At 45.6% G+C, this 27,017-nt stretch overlaps 1 protein-coding gene across 1 annotated transcript in view; it reads left to right on the forward strand.

Moving 5' to 3' along the window:
• The first annotated feature begins 3,224 nt into the window (after positions 1 to 3,224).
• Positions 3,225 to 27,017, forward strand: part of LOC147603289 (cyclin-B1-2-like) — a 38,555-nt gene continuing 14,762 nt past the window's right edge. The window contains exon 1 of the mRNA XM_086796578.1: positions 3,225 to 3,442. Within this exon, the coding sequence (XP_086652704.1) occupies positions 3,308 to 3,442 (135 nt within the window). The 5' untranslated portion in view covers positions 3,225 to 3,307. The remainder of the gene's footprint in view (positions 3,443 to 27,017) is intronic.

Here is a 27,017-nt window from a genome sequence, read left to right on the forward strand (position 1 = left end):
AGACTCTCTGCAGTAGAGATCAGCTTGGTCTATGTGCCTACACATGACAACATGGCATATTTATTCACGAAGGCTCTTCCTCATGAAAAGTTCAAAGCTTTTCGTAAAGCTTTGGGCTTATTGCCTTTTCAAGATTGATCGGGCATACCCTATACATGTTCACATCATCACTCCAAGGCGGATTTGTAGCATTATATAGTAGTGATGTGTGTGAACACACTTAGGACTGCCGAGGTACTTTTTCCCTCACTCTAGGAGGTTTTTTCCCCCGTGTGTATGTACACCCTCTTATCTACTCATTTTGGGCTGTGTACTTATCTTTTGTATCTAGCACACATTTGTTCATTTCTAATCTAGTGAGTTTGTGTGCTCTCAAGCTTCTCTATCTTGTGTGTGTGCATTGTTGCAAACCTAACCCTACTTCCAAGGAAGTGGCTTAGAGAACAGTTAGAAGTGTGTAATTCTTTAGTTGGACCTAGAGAAAGCTTATGAGACAAGGTTCACTTGTCCTTTGTAGCGAGGGTCAAATACAACCATCTTATGTTCAAAAAGAAGAAGAAAGAATCACTCTATATAATCAATGTATAGATAGATAGATATAATCACATTAAGAATTAATATATATTTAAAATTGTTACAAACACATTTATTTTTTATTCTTATAACGATTCCTTTAATATTTTGTGAAGATGACTGCTGTCATTTGTAACCTTGATGGGATCAAATGGCTCTTATTGGTGTTCTAGCAGTTTGTTTGTGTACAACAACTGTTGTTCGGTGAGCCCTTTTAAAGGCACACATCCGCCCCAGTGTTCACAGAAAACTCACAAACACAATGAACCTGTTGTGGTTTCACTTGTGAATATTCAAATCGCCTGTCTTTTCTATAATATCTTAGCAACTACTATCTTGACTGGATAATAATGCAATTACTTTGTAGTTTGTAGTGTGATAGTAGTCGGCTCACTCTCTCTCTAGGCTTCTCGACACATAGTGACTGTGAGACAGTAGCCAGTTCGCTCCCTCTCTAGGCTTCTCGACATAGAGTGATTGTGACAGTAGTCGGTTCACTCTCTCTCTAGGCTTCCTAGTTTGTAGTGTGGATAATAATGCAATTGCTTTGTAGTTTGTAGTGTGATAGTAGCTGGCTCACTCTCTCTTTAGGATGATAGTAGTCGGTTCACTCTCTCTCTAGAGTTTGGGCTTCTACAGGCAATATCTCTCTAGGCTAAGGTCTAGACAAACTCTCTCTCTAGGCTTCTCGCGTATTCACTATTGCTCAGCGTTGAACAGACTCTAGTGTGTGTGTATGACAGTATCTGGCTTCCTAGTTTGTAGTGTGGATAATAATGCAATTGCTTTGTAGTTTGTAGTGTGATAGTAGCCGGCTCACTCTCTCTTTAGGATGATAGTAGTCGGTTCACTCTCTCTCTAGAGTTTGGGCTTCTCACAGTTAATCGCTCTACAGGCAATATCTCTATAGGCTAAGGTCTAGACAAACTCTCTCTCTAGGCTTCTTGCTATTCACTGTTGCTCAACGTTGACAGACTCCAGTGTGTGTGTGTATGACAGTATCTAGTTATCGTTTTCTCAGCACACACTCTCTCATCAGGTGAAATTGTGTTTGCGGTGTGCGAGGAAGTGAGGGTTTGAGTTTCGCAAGCTCTTGGGAGGCTGCCACGTGGCCAAGCCAGTGTGATGACTGCCACGTGGCAACCTTTCCCTTAAGATATTATAGATTATAATTTCTTATAGATCCTTTTTTAATAGTGCAAATGCCGGCAGCACCCATGCCTCCCAAGAAGGATTTACGTCTACTTTCTTTCAATAGCCAGTGATGACTGCCACGTGGCAACCTTTCCCTTCTTACTATATAAAAGGAGAAGCTATGTTGACTTTTCTTATTGCCACATGGCGAGTTTTTTAGGCATCTACTAGCAAGACATCTACTAGCTAATAGCAAGAACTTTGTTTCACTTTTCTTGGTTCCGAGTGCAAATGATAAGGAGGGGGAGAAGAAAGGTCATCTTTATATAGAGAGAGAGTTTAAAATTCAAATTAAAGTGCATATGGAGGGGCAAGTCCAAAAGACTAATTCAATTGTTAATGGGTGGAAGTCTCTCTTTCATCACTCCCTCCCTTTCTCTCACACACACACCGATCATCTCTCTCTCATACATTTCTTGCCTGCAACTCCCATAGCCTTTTGCCATATCTCTTTCCTTCTCTCTCCCTCCCCCACACAAGGTAAGTCTCTCTCTCTCTCTCTCTCTCTCTCTCTCTCTCTCTCTCTCTCTCTCTCTCTATTATAGACTTAGTATTTTGTGTGTAGGTGCTTGCGTAGAGCTTATTTTTGGCAAACTGTGGGCATGGAGCTCTATCAGATAGGTATTATCTCTCTCTCTCTCTCTCTCTCTCTCTCTCATGGGCTTATTATTTTGTGTGTTGGTGCTTGCGTAGAGCTTATTTTTTGGTCAAACTGTGCGCATGGAGCTCTCTCTCTCTCTCTCTCTCTCTCTCTCTCATGGGCTTTGTTTGCTTGCAATTTAAAACCACACATAGGGTGCTTCTTCCCTCTCACACAGCTATATTCTTTCTCTCACACAGCTATATTCTTTCTCTCACACAGGATTTATTAACTTGCCTGAAGGTTGAAACGTAGAGGTAGCTTCTTCTCTCATTAGCTCGCTGATGGGGGGTGCTTGAGAGAGAGAGAGAGAGAGAGAGAGAGAGAGAGAGAGAGAGAGAGAGAGAGAGAGAGAGAGAGAGAGAGAGAGAGAGAGAGAGAGAGAGAGTCTATATGTGTGTTTGTTCCGAGTGAGAATGTGACAATGCTGAAGGGGAGAGAGAAAGAGAGAGGGGGGGAGGACTGTAGCACACACACATAGAAAGAGAGAGAGAAAGAGGACTGCATGCCAAAATGCCTTCTTTGTACAGTTGTCTTTTGCATGGTGTACTGTGTGCCGAGCTCCTACCGATTGAAAACGGGCCATTACACTAGTAAGATATTATAGATTATAATTTCTTATAGATCATTTTTTACTAGTGCAAATGCCGGCAGCAGCCATGCCTGCCAAGTAGGATTTGAGTCTACTTTCTTTTAGTAGCCACTTTCACATTAAAAACAAGGCAGAGGCTCGGTTTAGTGAAGGGCACACTTTAAGGTGTGTTCACAGCCACTCACACACAAAATAAAAATTTAAAAAAGAAAAAGAAAAAGGGCAGATGCCGTGAAGGGCACACATTAATGTGTTGTGAAACCTACAAACTTTTGACGAAAGCACAGAAGTCTTGATTACACAGGAAGATGGCGATGAAGGAAGAGCAAGGGGTGTCTCTGCCCTTCAACCCTACCCACCCTCACGACACGCTCCGCGATGGCCTCGCAGCCTTTAAGCAAGACGCTCTCCCCCTGCATTCCGTCCAGATCGTCCAATCCAATGTGAGTCCCTCTGAATCCTATGTTTTTCAAAGAAGAAAGTGCTGCAGAGAAAGTTTGTTTTCTACAACAGAGATCATCTAGGGCTACATGAAACGCTTATATTATAGATTGGGTTAGATTAGGTTTACTAATTAAGCCTAACCCTAATCCTAATATTTGATATTATGAGCACCTTCACAAAGTCGGGTTCTAACAGGCATAAGCTCCATGAACGACATCTCCACTTACGTTGTACATGGAATATCCTAGATATGGGTTATCCGGACTGTGGATAGCAGAGGAGCTCTGGATGTAAGAACACCAAATAGGAGATTGTGGATGAGGTTTGCTTCACGTCAGCCTGCCTCGTGTAGCATAAGATTGCTGAGCAAGAGCTGTGAAGTCCTATGTATATGGTGTGAGGCTTTAAAAGTCGGTAAGAGCCTCCACACACTTTGGAAAGGTGTAGATCTTAGAGCTAGTTGGGTATGGCGACTGTTATGTTAATAGCACATGGCATGTCACAACCCCCTACAAAGAGGAGTCTTAAGCACTAACATAACATGTGGTATCTTGTGGGTTTTAGGGTCCATTTACAAACGCTACTGGCATAGAGTATGAATTGAAATTTGCAAATAGTTCTCTTAGAACACATGAATTGCACATGGGGCGAAACTCTTATGGTTCTATAAAAACCATGGGTAGGCGATTTTTTTACAAATGATGATGACCTTTTGAGGAAGGAAGAATGATCATGCTGCGTTATGTTTTATTTTCTTTCAGTTGAAGGTTGGTATTGGTAGTAGGTCTAGGTAGGGAGCTCCATAGATTTATACCGAGACTTAGGAGCATAGCAGCCAGAAACGCATGAAACGCCTAAGAAATGTTTCTAAAATTTGGGCCAAAATAAGAAATGCATATTTTCATATAGAATTTTAGCTTCAGATCGAAGCATTTTAGCAACACTAAAGTAGTAAGAAGCTAAAACTTGTCATTGTCACTTAGTGGATGGAGTTGCTCAAAACTGCGGCAATTTTGAGAAACGGTTAAAGATTGGGCCTAATTCCATAATTGGGGGAAATTAGGGTTTGCAAATTGGGAGAAATTGGAGATTTCAATTTTCAGCTGAGAATGATATGGGGATGAAGAGGAAGAATAGAAGAGGAGGAGAAGAAGATGAAGAAAGAAAGGAGAAGAAGAAGAAGGAGAAGAGGAAGAGGAAGAAGAAGAGGGAAGAAGAAGAAGAAGAGGGAGGGAAGAAAAAGAAGAAGGAAGAAGAAGAAGAAGAAGAAGAAGGAGAAGAAGAAGAAGGAGCGTGAGAGAGAGAGAGAGAGAGAGAGAGAGAGAGGGAGGGAGGGAGGGAGGGAGGGATCTCATAGAATGCGAGAGAGAGAGAGAGAGAGAGAGAGAGAGAGAGAGGGAGGTAGAACGCGAGAGAGAGAGAGAGAGAGAGCGAGCAGGGGATTGAAAATGTCAAAACCTTTGCTAAGGCTAAAGTCAATAAAAAAAAAAATCCCTTACCTCACGTTTTTTTATGAAAGAAATGTTTCTTATTGTAAGAAACGTCCTATACATTTCTTTTCGAAAGAAACGCGTTTCTTTGCTCCTATGTTTAGGAGTCATGCCATTGTGAGTATGGAAGGTGGTCAGTTCCTTATCCGGAATGGATTGTTGTTCTGGAATGAAGGTTTGTGTACTAGATAACGTTGAGATTATAAAAAGGATCCTATGTGAATGTCATGCTGCTCCTACATCGGGTCATCTAGGGATACAATGGACCTATGGTTTGGTATTCGATGTTTTATTGGCCTAAGATAAAGGTGTATGTTCAAGACTATGTGGTAAAGTGTTGTCAATGTCAAGCGAATAAGGTTGAACGTCTTAGGGTTGAAGGTATGTTACATTCTCTTCCATGGACTTCATTATAGGTTTGCCACTGAGCAGCAGAGAGCATAATGCTAAAAATAGCGCAATAGTTTCTTGAGCAGCTTTTCAGGTTGTATGAACTACCTTTTGATATAGTCATTGATAAAATTTCAAAAGTTTTCTAGACACTTTTGGTAGCTAGTTTTCTAGAGATTGGAGACTACGTTGAGTATGAGTTCCTCCTACGTTGGATGGGCAAATAGAGAGGGTAAACTAGGTTTTGGAGGATTTGTATCTTGCATGTCAGTAAAAAGAGACCATCAGATTGGGAGACGTACATCTTGATGGTTGAATTTGTTGTGTTTGGCTTAACCCTAATGTGCAGGAAAATGAGGACAGAAAACACGGGAGAGAGAGAGAGCTAGTAAGAAAATGTCACACTACAACAACATGCAGCACTACCCGATAGAATGCACAGCGGAAGAAGGAAAGTGGAAACACAGGAGAGAGAGTGAGAGAGAGAGATGGAAAGGAAACATAGGTATAGACCTGCTCTCAATATCACATAGTGGTTGAGTACTTTAGGTGCGGTGCGGTACGGTACGGTATGCATACGAGTACGCAAAGTACGCATCGGGATGAGTACTTTAAGTACGTTCCCTTTAAAAAAAATGTGTAGATAAAAAAAAAACACATTATAAATCATTCATAATTTAGCAACATTGGTAAACAAAGATGTACAAAAAACAATTGAAATGCAAACATGTATGCTATATAAATGTCAAATGAGCTATCAAATGAGTTGCACTGCATACAACATGAAGGATTGTCCTGCCGAAGCTGAAATCCTAGTACATACTACATACTACACAGGAGATTCCCATCAGAATCATATAGTGGCTTCCGCTTCCCCACATCACTAGGTATCTCCTCAACAGTGGTAGAGGTCCCAGGTATCTCCTCTGGAAGAGTCTACATCTGGTGCTCTGGACCACCTCTATTGATCGCTCTGGCGGCTCTCCCTCTAGCATGTGCACCATGAGCATACACCCTGGTGCCTCTAGAGGTGGAAGGACGACTCTGCTGAGCTGAAGAAGTAAGGGAGCTGGTAGTGAGAGCTCGAGACCGAGCTCGAGTGACTCGTCTATCAATAGTCTCGAGCTTTGTGAAGTTGTCTATATATCTTCTCCTGCTCATCACGTATTCTGTCGCTCTTCTTGGCATGTTGCTGGTTGCGGTGCTGGAACTCCTCAACATCAACCTATGGAGCATGTATTCACTAGTAGTTATTAGTGACTAATCACTCTAAGCTTACTATGAACTTTGAAGTGCATCAGTATGTCGTAAATCATGTATCTGTTTTGGTCTATCCATCTTTCGAAGATTCCGAATTAGTCGAAGGTAAAAACTCCAGTTCCTCTCACAGGCTCCAGAGGAACAATCCTTAAATCCACGAAGATTCGAGTCTTAGTTATAACAAATCTTAAAGCCTGGGTCCTTAAAGATTCCAAAGCCGAATAATTTATCAATAATCAATATGTATTTACTATTTTGTATTATTACTTGGGATAATAGCCGAAGTGCAAGGGCTTTAAGTTGAGGCTGATGGTATCCATGTGTCTCCCACCAATCAAGAGACGTCTTACACACCTCTGGTAGCATAGAAACACCGCGACTATAGAATTCTCCAAGGTTATTGGAGTATCCTATCATCTCTTGATCAATGTGTACCTGCTGCTTATCGGTCAGTACATGACTCATTTATTGATCTCTCATGGATAGAAGCGCTGTGTCCATGAAAAGATCTACACTCTTGTAGAGAGGATAACAACCATAAGTATATACTACTATCAGAATGTGCAGTGGAAATGATGACCAAATCTGGGAACACGAGCAAACGCAATGTTGAAAAAAAACAGCACAAGAGAGAGAGAGAGAGAGATAGAGGCGTGTAACTCTACTCTATATACACAAAGAAGATCCCAAATGTGATACAAAGTGGCAAGGGGTTGTGGGGCCATTTTATATGGCCCCCAAACAGCAGTCGGCTTGCTGTAGGGCAGTCGTCAGGGCCTGAACCTCCACGACCAGCCATGATCACCAGTCGGCCAGCAGCCCTCTGTCGGCCAGTACAGATCTGAGGTCGTAGACGTGAAGGTACAGTCGGCCAGCTCATAGGTCCTCCTGCCAACACAGAACTGCCTCCCAAGCCACAGTAAAAATAGGAAAAATATGGGGAGTGAGGAAAAATGAGAAAACACCTACAAGGGCGGGGACACCCACAATAAAGGCCCTGGTGTCAACATAAAAACAAGAGATGACTTCTAACACCCCCTCTCAGCTCCTGGCTGTGAAACCAACCACAGGGAGCTGGCGTGCCGCCTGAGCAAATCTTGAGATAGCGACTTCGTGAAGAGGTCCACCGTACTGTCCTCCGTCGAACAGAATTCTAGCAAGATGTCATCAGCAACGAACTGTTCACGAACAAAGTGCCTCTGGATGACCATGGGTTCTTCTAGTGGAAGCCCAATCCTGCAATGCAACCTCTGCAAGTTACTCTGCCTCTGTCGACGACAAGGCAAAAGATGACTGCCTCTTACTGCTCCTGGGCTTGAAGTAGATCTCCTCGTGTCCGGATCTCCTCCCCAAACTGAGTCACTCCAGCCGTGGAGTCGGACTCCATCAATCAATCCCCCTCTTGTGTAAAAGAGTCCATGATCCTTCGCATGCCGCAGAAACCACAGGATACGCAATCCTGCCTCCCAAAGAGTCATCTGCAACCATGAGCTCAGCTGCCTCATTAGGAAGCTCCCGTCCAATGTGGTGTCCATCAACCAAATCAATGAACCGTTCTGCTTCTGAATCAAAGAGACATCACACTGCTTCACAAGGATCAACTCCTGTTACGGTGGAAAGCCAAGTCCTGGAAACCTGCTGAAGACCACGCAAGGTCTTATGAAACCTGTCAACCACCCACAAGATGATCCGAGATGATCCTCCATCGAGCGCTCACCTCCCGGTCGCTCTCCTGCTTGTTGCCTTGGAATTCTGGGTCCACCACATAAGCTGCTGCATGCAATGGAGAGTAGTAGGAATTCCACCTTCCTAGACACAAGGCATGGATCTCCTCGTATTTGTCTTCGTTAGGCATGAAGTCTTTCAACTTCTCTATCATGCGATCCATGGCCTCTTAGACCTTGCCTATGCATGGTTGCATAGTGTCTACAATCCTCAATAGGTGGAAGGCTCCCGCCGCCCTATTGGAAGGCTCCCCATCTGCAACAAAGCCCACTACATGCTTACAGCCAACGATCTCCATGTTGGTAGCCCACTCCGCCACAAGCACATCCATGCTCTTCCCGGTGCCGGATGCATCATGAGATGAGATGAAGTACATCTCTCCGCGGGAATATGCAACCATGCCGTGAATACTCCTCTTGTGGGTGTCACTCCATCCATCCACAATGAGGGAGACTCCGTTCCTTTCCCATTGCCGCTGTGTGTTGTCGGCCGCTTGCTTTACAATGTGCTTCTCCTTCTCGAGCAATGTAGTGCGCAAGCTCTCGGATGAGGGGGGCGTATAGGTTGAGCCATACTCCCCAATCTTCTTAACCATGACCTTGAAGTATTCTGACCTATTCAAGAAAGTAATTTACTAATGAGAAGGGGACTAGGATGATGAAAACATGAATGATGAATTGGCAATGATCGATTGCACTTACCTAGCTGCTTGAAAGGCAATGTGGTTGTGGAAGAAGAAGCGGCCCACCGCCATATCCACCTCAACTTGGGGTTCCAATTCTCCCCAAGTGTAGATTGTCGTCGTGGGCCATGTAATGGTTGAGAGGCCGTGGAGATGGAGGGTGCCGGCGTTGTGGATGGAGTAATATTCCGACTTGATGGTGAAGGTGATGGTGTGCATGATCCGATCCACCACGACTCCATTGTAGAGGCTTGAGTTCCTCTCCCCATCGTCGCGGGATCCATGGCCACTCGTGGTGTCCTAGCCGCTTCGATCGCCTTGTAGACGCTAAGCTTGTCAAGAAGTTCCTGTCTCTTCTCGGGCGTGACATTCGTGCAAAACCTCACCTCATGCCCCACTCACATGCAAGAGGTGGGCTCGCTGTGACATGTGAGAGGTTAAGACCGTAGTAATCACAACCTTAGTCTAACTAAACTGCACTTAATGATGTTTAAGAGATAGACAAATATGTGTCAATGCAATGCAGCTATATTAGATGAATGAATGCGGTTACAATGAGATCCAAATGGATCTATACTGCTGAATATGCTGCCTATATGCTGAATATACTGAATATGCGGGATGAACTGCTGTCCACTATCTTTCCCTTGTCTCCTGGGAAGGAAACGCTGAAGGGAGGCTTTGGAACAGATGCTGAATGCTGACCTGATGATGAAACGCAGATGCGTTTCAGATCTGAGGGCTGATGATGATGCGTTTGCTGAAAATGATGCTGATGATGATGCGTTTGCTGATTCTGCTGCTCCCAATGCTTCCTGGAGGAGATGCGTTGGAGAACACACTTCTGAATGCTGCTATGATGAGCCTGGAATGCTGAATGATGGACTTGCTATGCTGAATGGAGAGGTGCCTGAATATATATGCAAGCATGCTGCTGGTCGGCCAGCATAAGGGCTGTCGGCCAGATGTCATGTCGACAAATGCTGTCGGCTGCCCCATAAATGCCTGTAAAAATGCCTATAAAATTGCATAAATGCGAGTAAAATACCTAATGACTACTGATGATGCTAACGATGCCATAAAATGATGCCATGTCACTGTACACCTGAATGGTGTGCACGTGACACTCGCACTTTGTCGGCGCCACCCGTTTGCCGGTACGGGCAAAGCTTGCATGCCCATGGCTGAGAACCGCCTCCATGAGTGGATGGGGTGTAGATAACCTCCTCCCACCATGTCCATCCCGTTGTCCTTCTACGGGAAGCCCCGACACGTGAGGAGGATGCCATGGTTGAAGATGGCTTGACTCTTGAGCCTTGAGGAATGAGAGAGAGAGAGAGAGAGAGAGAGAGAGAGAAAGATATATTAAGCGTCTACTAAAGACCCAATGGGCCTATGAGACCAAAGTGGTACAATAATGTCCATGGCATATCTCATCATGGAATTGAAAATAAAAGAGAATGAAAACATAAATATAGCTATCTCACTGGGGTGATACAAAACTGTCCATGGAAACTCATAATGGAAAACTAAACATAAAAACATGGGAGCAACATCAGCTCGGAGTAGATGGTATACCACTCTCCAAAATGTCAAGCATAGGGTTGACGAGTATGGCCGAGAGGTCTCCCTCAGCTATGTCACGTGGAAAAGTAGCTCGATGGCGGTGGAGCATGTCTTGGATCTGGAGCTGATGAGGTGATCGTGGCCGCGGGGGGGGGGGGGGGGGTCGAGGGCGTCGGGCACGTTGGAGTGCAGAGGCTCGGTCCGAGGTAACTCCTCTCGGGCAAGGTAGGCCCTGAGCAGCTTGTGGAGGGTCCACAAGATCCACTATGTCGGTTTCCTCCACCTCCTGGGTCCGGAGAGAGAGAGAGAGAGAGAGAGAGAGAGAGAGAGAGAGAGAGAGTAGGGTGGCGGGCCTTGTGTGAGAGGCTTGGAACTTGGAAGTTGGAAGCTAGAAGAAGCTTGAAAGCTTGAAAGTTGTGTGTGCTTGTAGGCTTGTAGAGGCTTGTTCTTATATAGATAGGCAAGAGAGAGAGAGGCAAGCCTCAAGGGCAAGAGAGAGAGAGAGGGCCAAGCCATCCCCAAACGACCAAGCCAACAACCATAAACGGCTAGAAACGGTGAACGAAACGGCTAGAAACGGGCAGAAAATCGCGCAATGGCTCCTTGCCGTCCCCCCACAGAGCCGTCCCCCACCGGCGTCCCCGTTCCTGAAGGCGTCCCCATCCCCATCCCCGTCCCCTACGAGCGACGAGATTCCTAGAGGACGTCCGTCCATCCCCTGCCGTCCCCGTCGCCGGTCCGTCTCGTTTCGGTGTCCCTCCGTTCCAAGCCCTCGTCCCTTCCGTCCCTTGTGACTATGAGGGGAGGGGCATCCTCATAAGCTTCACAAAGAGAGGCAGAGGTAGACTCCTCACAATGAGGAAGGGAAGCAGGAATATAAGTTGCAATGGGAACAAGGTAGATAGGGCAAATTCTGGAAAAGCAGAAGAGATATGGTACCACCAAGCCTCAGAGCAGCAAACAGAACCAGCAAACCTGAAGGAGAAAAAAAACGCAGCAAAGATGCCGTTGCTGTCCTGCACAGAATAGGCGGCTCACACTACGACGGGGGGGAGATGCTGAAAACTGCTGCAAATCGCTGTAGAAAACCACTTGTAGAAAAATGCAGCACTCTAGGCGCTGCAGCCCTGAAAACAGAGCAGAAAACATGTGCGGGGGAAGTCCCAGGAGGTCAAACCGATTATGGATGACCACGGATTGCAGAGAAAAAACGCGTGGAAGAGGCAGCGACCAGCAGCAACTCTTAGAAAAAAAAAATGTAGGAGGGAGCATCCAACACTGTTCTTCACCGGCGCTCTGATACCATGATAGAATGCACAACGGAAGAAGGGAAAGTGGAAACACAGGAGAGAGAGTGAGAGAGAGAGATGGAGAGGAAACACAGGTATAGACCTGCTCTCAATATCATCAACCAAGAATACATGTGCCGAGCAAGAAGGGAAGAAGACCTCGTATGTGAGGGACTGCAGCAAACAATGCTAATATATATGCCCAGAAGTAGGCAGCTGACCAGCTCATGACTAAAGAAAAAAGTGCCTAAGACTCCATAAAATGGGGATAAAATATGGGTAAAATAAGTGAGGGGTGACCAACCCCTCTAGCTAACATGGTCAGCCCTAGAGGCTAAAATAGGACACCAAACGGAAAGCTAGCAACAAGGAGATGATGTCTAATGCTACTACTACGAGTTTTCTTACAAATCCTCCTTATAGTGATGAATATGTCCAAGGTAGTAGATCACTCTCCAAATGGGAGTAAGCCCAAAGCTTCATGGAAGCTTCAAACCTCCCTCTAGTCGATGCCTTAGTAAACAGATCTACAATGTTCTCATGTGTAGGACAATAAACCAAACTGATCTTCCTTGCATGTAGCCTCTCTCACATAGTGATAATGTATCTCTATTTGCTTGGTGCGAGCATGAAAGAGTGGATTCTGTACTACAGCCATAGCATTCTGATTGTCAGTGAGAATGGGAGTGGGTGTCCACTGTCCGCCGCTGACTCCCACCACAAAGATCTGCCATCAATCTCCTCAACCACACACTCAATTGTAGTAGTGAAAGTTGCCTTGTACCCAGCTTCACATGAAGATGTAGCTGTAGTAGGTTGCTTGTTGCTCAACCATGATATGCACGAGTTCCCAAGGAAAAAGCCAAGTCCCACTTGTAGACTGCCTTGTGTCATAATCACCAGCCCAATCCGAATCACTGTAAGCATGGAGTTGAAAATCACTTCCTTTGGCATAGAACAAACCAAGAGATTGGGTGCCCTAAACGTACCGCTTAACAGCTTGCCAATGCTTTGTACTTGGGCTATGCATAAATTTGCTCAACTAGGACACTCCAAACTGTATGTCCAGCCTTGTGTTACACAAGTATATGAGGCAACCAATAGTTGGCTGTAAAGAGTGGTGTCACAAGGCTCTCCTGCATCATACATACTCAGCATAAGCTTGGGCTCTGCTTGAGTAGAAACAGTCTTTCAATCCTGAAATTTGAACCTTTTTAGTAGCCCCTTTATGTACTTGGATTGCAGCAAAACAATGCCCTATTGTAATTGTATAAACAATTTGTCCAAATAATAGTGTAACAACTCGAGATCTGACATCTTAAACGAGGATTCAAGATGAACCTTGAATGCTACAAGTTTATCTTCATCGGTTCGTGTTAGCAACATATCATCCACATATAGGATGATGACAATTAAATCTGTCACTAGCTCGGACATTTCCCAGTATGAAAAGGGTTAGGTGGATTTTGGGACGTCTAAATATTTGGAAAGCATAAGCTTTGGGAATGGGGGATTATCCAGTACAAAAGATCTAGTCCTTGAAGCTTGGTTCCTAGACACAAAAAGGGGCATTGGGGTTCAAGTGTCAAGTGGAAAGCATGTATGGCGAGCTCCCGAGGAATTGAGAGAGATCTAGTATTGAAACGTGGTTCTACATGGTGCTCACATACATTTCTAATAAGGTGGAATGCAAAGGAACACACTCCTAAAATCTATGAGGATTACTATTTTTGGACAACTCCTAATGGAAATTCTGTTTGCATCATTACGTCCGTAAGCTAAGCAAATGGGGCGGCTTGTTGAAGCACCTTTGACAGAATGTCTACGAGTTGAGATATTTTTAGAAATAAAGTTTATGGGAGGGACCATCTCTTAAATTGGGACATGTCACAGGACTGTGGATCTTTATCTCCACATCATCGCTTACTTCACTCATTTTACCTCATCCCTTACCTTGAAAGAATGGGTACTATGCAATGATACCCACAAAGATGTTGCAAAAATTGAATGGACAGCAAGCATAAGAAGAGAAAAGAAGATCACTGCTGAATATCACCAGAAAAGGTTGTACATGACGTGGAGCAGCACGAGGGAGGTCCCGTAGCTGCTGCCTATCACTGCAGAAGCTGAAAGAAGATCTGGTTAAGCCTAGCCACCTTTATATAGGTGGGAGAGGAGCTGGTCGGCCAGTAGAAAATCAGAGGATTGGCCGAGAATGCATGAAAATGTTGAAATGATGCCTAAAAATAGGCAAAAAATATGTAGTGCCTAGATGCATATGTAGGGCTTCATATGGAGTCAGATACAAGCATGAATGTGCATGGGAAAGTCCATCTGGGGATGAAATAATTTCCAACACTTCAGCTTCAACGCCAGATGGGTGGACCAACTTCGGCACTATGCAAAAAATCCTCCAAAGAGTTTGAAGGAACACCCACCTCATAAAAAGCACAAAGCTCACAAAGAGGTCCCGATACTTGTTTCATATGCAAAGGAGGTACCACATTTTTCGGAGCCATCTATGGTTCCATCTCCTGAGGGCTTCTCTCTCCAAATTGATCCAGGTGTCGATATCTTCTCGTGGCTTCTTCCGGAGACCTTCTCGGTATTCAGATGTACCATAGAAGTAGAATCCTCCTCCTCTGAAGAAGGAAATGAAACAACCACTGGAACAAAAGGATCATCAGTGATAGGGCCGAATTTGCCAGGGTCGAAGTAGGAACAAGCTCCAAGATAGTCGAAGATGCCTCTTGAATATGTGAGGATATTGTCGGAATATGCAACAGATATTAGACAAACTGCTTAGAGCACAACGTAGAAAGACACCAACATGAAGATGAGCAAACATAAGAGGACCAGCAGCTTGAAAAACGCTGAACTGTGTGTGGAAGAGCAAATGCAGAAGAGAGAGAGTGAAGCTGTACGAACTCTGCACTATATACAAGATCCGGTAGAATTCCCAATATAATGAGCTGTGGGGGGAAGCCCCTCTATAGGATTGCTGGTCGGCCAGCCCAAAACAGGTCGATAGTAGTCCCAACTGCTCACTACCAGAAAACAGGAGTCGGCTAGATAAAATCCAAGTCGGCCAGGTCATCACAGTTGGCAAGACCAAAAAAATAGGCGGCCAGCATATACTGATTGAAAACAGGGAAAAAAACATGAAAAGTGGGGAAAAATGGAGGAACATTGAGCAATGCTCCTGGGCGGGCACACCCACAACAAAGGCCCTCTGTGAGATAACGTACAGATAGGAGATGACTGCTAACACCCCCTCAGTTCCTGGATGTGGAACCAACCCCAGTGAGCTGGAGTGCTATCGGAGCATCGCCTGAGGTAGAGCCTTCGTGAAGAGGTCTGTCGCATTGTCCTCCGTCGAACAAAACTCTAGAAAGATGTCATCAGCAAAAAACTTCTCATGAACAAAGTGACTCTTGATGACCATGGGTTCCTCCTGTGGAAACCTAATCTCGCCAAGTAGCCTCGCCAACCGCCTGCAGCACCTCGCAAGCAATAGCACAAGCAGCTCGGTACTCTGCCTCTGTAGATGACAAGGCAATAGTTGGTTGTGTCTTGCTGCTCCATGAAACAGCTCCTGAGCTGAGGGTAAAACAATAGCTTGATGTAAATCTCCTCGTGTTTGGATCTCCTCCCCAATCTGAGTCACTCCAACCATGGAGTCTGACTCCATCCATCGTTCCCCCGCTAGTATCATAGCAGACTCCAAGATCCTTCACACGTTGCAGAAACCGTAGGATCTGCAATCCTACGTCCCAATGAGTCTTCAAAGGCGTCTGCAGAAATGAGCCCAACAGCCCCACCGGAAAGCTCAAGTCCAATCTGGCGTTCAGCAACCAAATCTATGAACCAAACCGCTTCCAAAACAAAGAGGCATCAACCTGCTCACAAGGATCATCAACTGTAACTTTGGTATGCCAAGTCCTGGGAACCTGTTGAAGACCATACAAGGTATGTGTTTAATTCCATAAAGAAACATCGCTTCATTTGTGCATCATTGAGATTCTCCCAATCCTCACATTAGTTGGGTTCCTACTTGGAAAACTTCTCCTGTGAAGACTTCCCTTTGCCCTTATTGTTGGCCAGTCAAGGCCTCAGAACCTCTGCCCTGTGGAGGGTTTGAAAAACGCTCTTCTTGGTCTAAGGCCATAGGCACAAGCTCCTCCCATGTGATGGTGTTGAGCCTGCCATTGGTAATCAAAGAGGAGTAGAAAGTTGAGTACTGAGAGGTCAGATGAGACAGCAAAGTGATGGGCATGTCCTTTGAAGATATCTCCTTCCGAGCCTGAAGAACCTCTTGCTGAAGAGCCTGCAACTTGTTGATGTGCTCCTGCATCGTCGAAGACTTTGCAGGATCCATCACCCGCATCTACACTTCCAAGGTGGGTGATACTGTCATGACCTTGTGAATTTCTGTAGCATAAGTGTGAGCATGGTGGTCGGTGAGCAAGATATATGTTTAAGGTTCATACTTGGGGACAAAAGGGAACTAAGGTTTATAACCCCATGTGTGGACAACCCCATGTGTGGAGGGGACAAAAGGGAACTAAGGTTTATAATCCCATGTGTGGACAACCCCATGTGTGGAGGGGACAAGGGTTTATAACCTTTATAAACCTTCCTTTTTTTTTTGGGGAGCATCGTGGCCCCTAGGCTATTTTGGGGGCCTACGTGTAACATGCAGAAGCTTCGGGGGAGATCGGTAACTGCAATGCTCAGAAAAACAGCACACTTGTTGCGACGAAATTAACGCACAAAACTGAATATAGATGTGCAAAAAATAGAGAGAGAGAGAGAGAAGAGGACATAATATTGGGTCCTGAATACCCTGTGTAGGGCCCCCACCACGAATGGTGTATTTGCTTTTATTAGAATGATGCAAAACTGAAATAAAAGACTGAACTTGAACCTTCTTGGCTGAGATAGATCTTTGCCCTTGACCTTCAATCCTTCACCCCTTCTGCGTTAGCTTGTTCTTGGCTGTCCTAGCCCTTGGTTCAGCTTCAGCACTTGGTGAATGATGAGATAAATGAACTGATTTGTGTCTTGGGTATTTATGCCCTCAACAGTATGCAGTCGGCTGCCTGAAAATAGCTCCATGATTGGAATATTCAGCATTAAATGCTGTAAAAATCTGTGCATGACTTAAATAAGGGCTGGCCATCAGGCACCTCAGATCTGGCTGCTGGGTAGCTTGTGTGGGCTGCCCCACACCTGGTCTACAGTCCCCTAGGGGTTGTGCAACCAGTCGGCCACTTGTCCAAGAGCCCTAGGGCTGTCTACAGCCTCTCCATGGCCATCCCATGGCTGGTGGGTACAGCCAAGGCCTTCCTGGCCCCTATGGGGGTGGTTCTACACCTTCCCCGTGCCCACATCTGTCCTTGGGGTAGCCCTATGGGCTGGCCCCTTTCCTATATGCAAACCTAACTATCTATACAGTGATCTGGCATCCAGTATCATACTAGATACCAAGAACCATTGACATCATTCCAAAGAGAGACTCACAGTGGAGACTGGCACTGTTTCATGTGCAGGACAACGCACACCTGACCTTGGACGCATGTGGAGGACAATGCACACCTGACCTTGGACGACTGGAATGGAACCCTGGATGACTCGTCCCGGACTGGGCTCACATGGGACCAGTTTTCCATGCCAGGTCCTGCACCTTCTGTAGAGATATGTCTATGTGGCACGTGACATCCCTTCTGCTTAACTTGCGCATAGCCTCCAAATAATCCGTCAATAACGCCAGATAGTTGTCGAAAAACTCAGTGCAAAAGGATTTGTTTTGGAACCATAACTTCAGCCTCATCAATAATATTTGGTTTCTGTCAGACTACGTAGCGGAGATGATGACCAGATCTGGGAACACGAGCAAAAAATGCATGCAGAAAAACAGTACAAGAGAGAGAGAGATGTAGGCGTGTAACTCTGCTCTGATATACACAAGAAGATCCCGAATATGATACAATGAGTGGTATGGGGGTGGGGGCCTATTTATATGCCCCTACATGTGCAGTCGGCCTGTTGAAAAAGGCTCCACGATTGCATCTACAGTCAACCAGCAGCATGCAGTCAGTCGGCCAGCTCGAGTACACACATCTGGTGTAGTCGGCCAGCAAATGGATCCTCCTGCCAACTTAGGGCTGCCTCCCAAGCCACAAAAAAATGGAAAAAATAGGGGAAAAATGCGGGGAGTGAGGAAAAATGATAAAACACCTGATAAGGGCGGGCACACCCACAACAAAGGCCCTGGTGTCACCAGCCTGGACATTTCCCTGTATGAAAGGGGTCTGGTGGACTCCGGAATGCCTAAATATTTGGAAAGTACAAGCTTCGGGAATGGGGGATTATCCTAGAATACAAGGACCACACTCCTAAAATTTAGGAGAGTTGCTATTTTTGGCCCGACTCCGATGGAAATTCTGTTCGCGTCATTACATCTGGAATTGAGCAGATACCAAGAGTTGGCAAAGTGCCTATGACAGAATGTCTACCAGTTGGGATATTTTTAGAGGTAAAGATTATGGAAGGACCCATCTCTTAGATTGGGACATGTGGCAAGGAGATGGACCAAAGTGAGACAAGTGGCCTGACACTTGTTAGAAAGTGGATCAAAGTGAGACAAGTGGCCTCACACTTGTCACTTCAGCTATTGTGTGGCTCTCCACTTGTCATTGTAGCCTTCTCTTGCCATTTTAGCTCATGGGAGGCCCAAATCTATAAATTGGAGCCCTCTCTCTTCATTAATGGAGGCTCTCTTGCTGCACACTAGCCTCTACCACCGTTACAGGCTGCCCTAATGATGGCTACTCTCTTTCTCTCTCTTGAAGGCTGCCCATGAAGAATACCGGCTGTTTTGGAGGCTTCCATCGCGAAGAAATACTGAAGGCAAGGGTATTTAATCATTTATTATGATTTCTAGCCATTGTACTTGTTGCACCAGCATTTGTACTTGCTGTACCTGCTGTACCAGCCATCGTACCGACTGTACCAGCCACCGTACCAGCTGTACCAGCCATTGTACTTGCTGTACTAGTCATTGTACTTGTTGTACCTACATTTGTACCAGCTGTACCAGCCACTATACCGGCTGTACCAGCCATTGTACCTGTTGTACCGGCTGAATGAAGAGTTGTACTTGCTGTACCAGCTCTATTGCATGAAGACCCGTGGTTTTTGGGGAAGAATCAGTACCCACACGGAGGTATATGGATTATATTGTTGGCTCAGCATTTCTACAGCCTATGTTCCGGCTTGGTTGCCTTGTGTTAGGCTGTGTTATGGCGTTTGTATAGGGATAATCCGGCATCTCCCGTGGGGAGAGTAAGGCCCTCAAAGCTTGTACGATATTATTCTCCTTGGGTAATAAAATACTCCAAGGGGGGGGTCGGCCCATTCCGGCCTCTATGCGGTCACACGTGCAAGTTCCATTTTCAGCATTTGTGGATGTTTTGTCCAGCTTTATGTTTTATGCAAAGTGATGATGGATATGTGTTAAGGCTGTGGCCATGTTTAAGTGTTTTAACATGCATTGATGGTATCAACAAGTGTGTAAAAGGCCCTAGTCCCCCGGGCACCCGCCGCGAGTTACATTGGTATCAGAGCATAGGCTTTCTTGGAAGCGGAGGCTTCCTTCTATCAATAAGGAAGAGAAAAGATCTGGAGTGGGGACCACACTTACCATCATTGCTATTAAGCATGGCCAGCCACTTCAGAGCATGAGCAGTAGACAGCTTGTTGATCTAAGGATTTATGAATTCACAGAATTTTATCGTGGAAGTGTGAAGTTGGCTTTATGTGCACACGTTTAGCACTCTTTCCATATGGATATTGTGGATTATATTATCAAGCTTACAGGCAAGCTATATGGAGATATATCTCAGGATATCTTAAGGATATGGTGACCAGATATTTCTTTTGGCTTCATGACCAACCTGGCAAAGAAAAGCTAAGTATACTTTGAGTTTGCAAAGTTAGTGCTTTTGCTATGAAGTATTTTTTATGTTCACTAACCCTTGTATAGCTATGCAAGGAGAAAGGTGTTGTTGTTTGCCTTGAGATGGTTTCACGGAAACATTGTTTATGGCTCCCTTTAATGGGATGAATTCTTTTCATGGCTCCCTTTATTGGGATAGATTATATCTATGGCTCCCTTTATTGGGATAGATTATATCTATGGAGATTTCTTTCTTGGACGAGATTTATATAGATATTGGGCTTCACAAGCAATTTCTATGGACGAATCTGTCCGAGTTTATAGAGAAGCAATCTTTGGATATCTCATGGATATGATGCTTTTATGGATAAAGTCCACCTCTACTCCAAGGTGTGTGGTTTGCACGGAGTATGTGGTAAGAGTTATGGTATACAAGGATTATGGTATACAGGTGTATGGATTCTTGGACTTCTTTTCTAGGAATTTGGATCCATCCTCAGGTTTATGGATTATGTTTATGGCTCCCTTTTAGTTGGATGGATTATTCTTTTTGGCTCCCTTTATTTGGGATGCATTGGACTTATGGAACTCATGGTTCACTTACCTTGTGTAGTGTTCTCTTGTCCTACGTGCTCTCTTGAAGATTGTTTCTACCATGTGAGGGTGGAACAATAGAGAGCAGATGGAAGGGAACATGGGCACTTCAAAGGGTAGTGTCGAGCACAACATACCCTGTGTAGTGTTCTCTTGTCCTACGTGCTCTCTTGAAGATTGTTTCTACCATGTGTGGGTGGAACAATAGAGAGCAGATGGAAGGGAACATGGGCACTTGAGAGGGTAGTGTGAGTTGGTGGCCGAAATGCCTATAAACTATGTGTAGCAGAAATGCGTATGGAACACCAAGTTATCTATGCCTGCGAGTGATTGTTTTCAGGACTCCTTGTTTAGCCGCCCTGTGTAGTATTTCTCTTGTCCTAAGTGCTCTTCAAGATGTTGCTACCTTGCTTGGTAGAACATAGAGCCAATGGTAGAGAATATGGGCACTGAAGTCGGGCCGGGCATCAAGGCAGCTCCTTGGTGATCTACATCGACATACCATTGTTTTCTAAATGCTGAATTTCATATGCATTGGCATGGAGGATTTGGCAATGGATGCCCGTGAAGCTATGCATTGAATTTCTCCAATAGTAATACAATTTACTCAAGGGAGGGGTCGGCCGTTCCGGCTCATTGTGTGTCTCTTGTAAGCCCACCTCTCATCCAAGGTGTGTGGTCAGAGTACCAACACGGAGTGCAAGTGGCAAAGTGGACATGATACTTGGTTGGCACGGGACTTATGTCTATGCCAAGGGTCATGTGGACCGATGCCTTATTGGCAGGATACTTATTTTGTCTCGCCCATTTACTTGGGACATGGATTATGATAGACTTATGGGACTGTTTTGTCTCGCCCATTTACTTGGGACATGGATTATGATATCTGGACTTATGGGACTGATTTGTCTCGCCCATTTATCTTGGGACATGATTATGATATCTGGACTTATGGGACTGTTTTTGTCTCGCCCATTTATTTTGGAACATGATTTTGATATTGGTATTATGGAAACTTATTTAGTCTCATTCATTTCTTTGGGACATGGATTCTTCAGTTATATTGGATTTTTGAGACTGTCTTGTCTCGCCCACTCGATGGGACATGATTATATCTTGAATATATGGCTTGAAGCTTAAAGTTGCGGACAACTTTTAAGAAGTTGGGGAGGATGTCACCAGCCTGGACATTTTCCTGAATGAAAGGGGTCTGGTGGACTCCGGAATGCCTAAATATTTGGAAAGTACAAGCTTTGGGAATGGGGGATTATCCTAGAATACAAGGACCACTCTCCTAAAATTTAGGAGAGTTGCTATTTTTGGCCCGACTCCGATGGAAATTCTGTTCGCGTCATTACATCTGGAATTGAGCAGATACCAAGAGTTGGCAAAGTGCCTATGACAGAATGTCTACCAGTTGGGATATTTTTAGAGGTAAAGATTATGGAAGGACCCATCTCTTAGATTGGGACATGTGGCAAGGAGATGGACCAAAGTGAGACAAGTGGCCTGACACTTGTTAGAAAGTGGATCAAAGTGAGACAAGTGGCCTCACACTTGTCACTTCAGCTATTGTGTGGCTCTCCACTTGTCATTGTAGCCTTCTCTTGCCATTTTAGCTCATGGGAGGCCCAAATCTATAAATTGGAGCCCTCTCTCTTCATTAATGGAGGCTCTCTTGCTGCACACTAGCCTCTACCACCGTTACAGGCTGCCCTAATGATGGCTACTCTCTTTCTCTCTCTTGAAGGCTGCCCATGAAGAATACCGGCTGTTTTGGAGGCTTCCATCGCGAAGAAATACTGAAGGCAAGGGTATTTAATCATTTATTATGATTTCTAGCCATTGTACTTGTTGCACCAGCATTTGTACTTGCTGTACCAGCCATCGTACCGACTGTACCAGCCACCGTACCGGCTGTACCAACCATTGTACCTATTGTACTAGTCATTGTACTTGCTGTACTTGCATTTGTACTTGCTGTACCAGCCATTGTACCGGCTGTACCAGCCAATGTACCGGCTGTACCAGCCACTATACTTGTTGTACCAGCCATTGTACCTGCTGTACCGGCTGAATGAAGAGTTGTACTTGCTGTACCAGCTCTATTGCATGAAGACCCGTGGTTTTTGGGGAAGAATCAGTACCCACACGGAGGTATATGGATTATATTGTTGGCTCAGCATTTCTACAGCCTATGTTCCGGCTTGGTTGCCTTGTGTTAGGCTGTGTTATGGCATTTGTATAGGGATAATCCGGCATCTCCCGTGGGGAGAGTAAGGCCCTCAAAGCTTGTACGATATTATTCTCCTTGGGTAATAAAATACTCCAAGGGGGGGGTCGGCCCATTCCGGCCTCTATGCGGTCACACGTGCAAGCTCCATTTTCAGCATTTGTGGATGTTTTGTCCAGCTTTATGTTTTATGCAAAGTGATGATGGATATGTGTTAAGGCTGTGGCCATGTTTAAGTGTTTTAACATGCATTGATGGTATCAACAAGTGTGTAAAAGGCCCTAGTCCCTCGGGCACCCGCCGCGAGTTACACCTGGTGTATAAATCTAGACAGGAGATAACTTCTAACACCCCCTCTCAGCTCCTGGCTGTGAAACCAACAACAGGGAGCTGGGGTGCGGGAAACGCAATCCTGCCTCCAAAAGAGTCATCCGCAACCATGACCTCAACTGCCTCATCAGGAAGCTCTCGTCCAATCTGGTGTCCATCAACAAGATCAATGAACCATACAGCTTCTGAGTCAAAAAGGCATCACACTGCTCACAAGGATCAACACCTGTTACGGTGCAAAAACAAGTCCTGGAAACCTGCTGAAGACCACGCAAGGCCTTCTGACATCTGTCAAGCACCCCCTCTGAATCCGGAACCACAAAGCCTGAAGAAACCACCTCCTGCTGCAAGTAAGCACCTGCCACCTGCCTGGCTTTCCGAAAGGTCTCCGTGGAAAGAACATCCTCATCTACTGGAGGTTCTTTGTCCCGAATACTACGAGACATCAGAGCATAAGTTACTTGTTCAGTTTCCTCTGACTGATGAACACAAGAACTACCAACATCAGTACTGGAAAGTTCCTGCCAACTGCTGCCATCTACTGGCAAGCTATCCACCATCTGGTCCTGGAAAGCCTACACCTGCAGCGTATCCACACTTAAGTGGCCATTACCAGACTGCCACTCATCACAAACCTGAGGACCTGGGAGAGAGAGTGCTGAAAGCCTGTAAACTCCATTCTCCACTCCGCCTTCCCAAACCACTTGGCCTGTTGCTTTGTCCCAGAGAGCAACAAAATGCTCATCAAACTCCACCCGTACGCCAGTCTTGCAAACGTGATGCACTGACAACAGATGAAAACCAAGTGCCGGAACATACAACACCTGGGAGGAATGCTTCCCCCCTCTGCCATCAGGAACTATCTCCATCCTGCCCTCACTGTGAACTGGGATAGTGGATGTATCACCAGTAAGAATATGACTAGAAAGCCTACAGAGATCTTGTAAACCGGAACGGGAAGGAGTCATGTGCCTGGAAGCACCACTATCGAGAATCCACTCCCGGGTATCCGTTGCGGAGAGTCCTCCAATCTCCTCCCTGCCTGAAGAAAATGAAGCATCGGTGTCCATCACCTCCAGGTGCACAAAAGTCGGAGTCTTCATGATTGCTGCTGAGGAATCTTCACCCTTCTCGGTCTTCCGCTTGGGACACTGCCTCCAGTAGTGGCCTTTCTCGCCACAATCATTACAGGTCCTCTCTGCCTTCAGTTTCTCGCGGTCACTAATGGACATCTTCTCGGAAGACTTCTCCGACGAAGCCTTCCCTTTGCCCGTGTTACGGCCTTTCGACCGTTGGCCAGTTAAGGCCTCCGAACCTCCACCCTGAGGAGGGTTCGTGAATCGTTCCTCCTGGTCCAGGACCATGGGCACAAGCTCCTCCCACGTGATGGTGCTGAGCTTCCCACTGGTAATCAACGACGAGTAAAATGCTGAGTACGAAGAGGGCAAGTGTGACAGCAACGTGATGGCCATGTCCTCTGACGATATCTCCTTCCCAGCCTGAAGAACTTCCTGCTGAAGAGCCTGCAGCTTGTTAATATGCTCCCGCATCGTCGACGACTTTGCAGGGTTCATAACCCGCATCTGTACTTCCAAGGAAATCCTCTTCATGGGCGATACCCTATTGTAAAGTGAGGCCAAATGCTGCCACATACCTTTGGCCAGCGTCATATGCTTTACATGATTGATTACCTATGGTGTGCAATTGAGAAAGATAAACAAACGGACCCTGGCGTTGACACGATCCCACGTGTGTGTCTGAGCCTCCCGGTCCTTTCGGGTTGACGGTAACTCCCCTTCCTCAACTTCCAGCCGTGGAACCCCAACAATGACGAAATCAGCGAGGACGAAGGACTCCAGAACAGATTCCATCATAACCTTCCATATGCCGTAGTTGCTCCCGTCCAACTGACGGTCCACCGGGAACGTGGGGAGTGTCGGGATCTTCACATGTCTCTCGGCCATCTCAAACAGATCTGCCATTGTAGGGATGTACTCTGAAAAGGGTGGGCGGGTGGGAACAAAGAAGAACTAAAACCTGCAAGTGGCTGTCCAGCAAATCAGCCCGCCTTCCTCTTGCTTCTCCTCTTCCCGAACAGTCCAAAACAGTCCACCAATCAGCCACAAAACAGTCCCCCTCTTGCTCACACAAATCCCAAGAACTATCTAGAGCCTAGGCTCTGATACCATGTCAGAATACGCAGCGGAGATGATGACCAGATCTGGGAACACAAGAGCAAAAAACGCATGCAGAAAAACAGCACAAGAGAGAGAGAGATGTAGGCGTGTAACTCTGCTCTGATATACACAAGAAGATCCCGAATATGATACAATGAGTGGTATGGGGGTGGGGCCCTATTTATATGCCCCCACATGTGCAGTCGGCCTGCTGAAAAAGGCTCCACGACTGCATCTACAGGCGGCCAGCAGCATGCAGCCAGTCGGCCAGCTCTGAGGGTCCACGACTGCATCAAGTACAGTCGGCCAGCTCCAGTACACACATCTGATGTAGTCGGCCAGCAAATGGATCCTTCTGCCAATTCACGGCTGCCTCCCAAGCCACAAAAAAATGGGAAAAATAGGGGAAAAATGCGGGGCGTGAGGAAAAATGATAAAACACCTGATAAGGACGGGTGCACCCACAACAAAGGCCCTGGTGTATAAATCTAGACAGGAGATGACTTCTAACAGTTTCACCTCATCTATAACTTCTGAAGGGATCGGACGTGCATATGGCTTTAACCAACTGACGTGGAACAGATCGTGCATAGTCCAACTCGGAGGTAGCTTCAACTTCATTGAAACCTCATTATTCTTTCTCTGGATGGGAAAAGGTCTGAAGCTCCTGAAAGACAACTTTGGGCATCGCTTGTCCACTTACTTCAACCTTTGCTTCATAATCCGAAGATAAACCCAATCCCCTTCTGAAAACTTTATATCCCTTTGGTCTTTATTCGCCTGTTGAGTGTAGGCCTCTTGCGCTTTAGCCAACCTGTCTTTTACTGACTCTAAAATCTCATGGTAAGACTCCGTCACTCTGTTCGCTTCAGGTACTGAAGACGAGGTCTTGGTCAATAGTGACTGGAATGGTCTTCCAAACGCTGCCTCATATGGAGTCCTGCCAATAGCTGAAGAAAAAGAATCATTCAAAACAGCTTGAACTAAAGGAAAATATGATTCCCACTTACCTTGCTGATCGTGGACATAACACTTCAGCACATCAAAGGCCAACTGGTTGTAGATCTCTGGCCGTCCATTTGTGGGCGAAATGCACTGGAAAAATTCAATTTAGTACCAAAGTTATCAAACAATGTCCTCCAAAAATGTCTGGTAAACTTGGCATCTCGGTCTGACACTATGGTCCTAGGAATCCCGCCAATTAGGTACCAATGCCGAATGAACAACTGGGCAACATCCTCGGTGGTCACATTGGCCCTGCATGGAATAAGCATAACAAATTTGCTAAATCTATCAACTATAGTTAAGCACTGAGTATTATGCTTACTCAGACTGGGAGGCAGATTCGTGACAAAGTCCATCGAAATATCTTGGAAAGGTCCCTCAAGAATTGGGAAGGGCTGTAACAACCCTATCTTCTTCTCACGAGGAGCTTTCACCTTTTGACAAATATCACAATGTTGACAAACATATGAAAACAAATCTCGCCTCATCTTTGGCCACCATTCCAACTTCTTGAAAGTCGAATTGATGCCCCTATGACCACCAGTAATGGCGTCATGGGCGTCATGGAGAAGAGGTGCCTTCATGACACACAGTCGGCCTTTGTAGAAAAGCCAACCATCGCGTATCAAAAAGTGGCATGTGGTTGATATCTAACTGTATTGGGCAGCCTTCGTTATCAGCGTGGTTCAGAGGTTGTGCTTTGGATGTCTTGTTGTATCACCACAATGCAATCGAGGAGGCTTGCCATTTTTCAAGATGGGGGTATGTCATGACCCTGTGAATTTGTGCAGCATAAGTGTGAGCATGGTGGTCGGGGAGCAAGATATATGTTTAAGGTTCATACTTGGGGACAAAAGGGAACTAAGGTTTATA

This window comes from Cibotium barometz, chromosome 64 (genome assembly GCF_041138505.1).
Source record: "Cibotium barometz isolate CiBa-2024 chromosome 64, ASM4113850v1, whole genome shotgun sequence".
Taxonomy (NCBI): domain Eukaryota; kingdom Viridiplantae; phylum Streptophyta; class Polypodiopsida; order Cyatheales; family Cibotiaceae; genus Cibotium; species Cibotium barometz.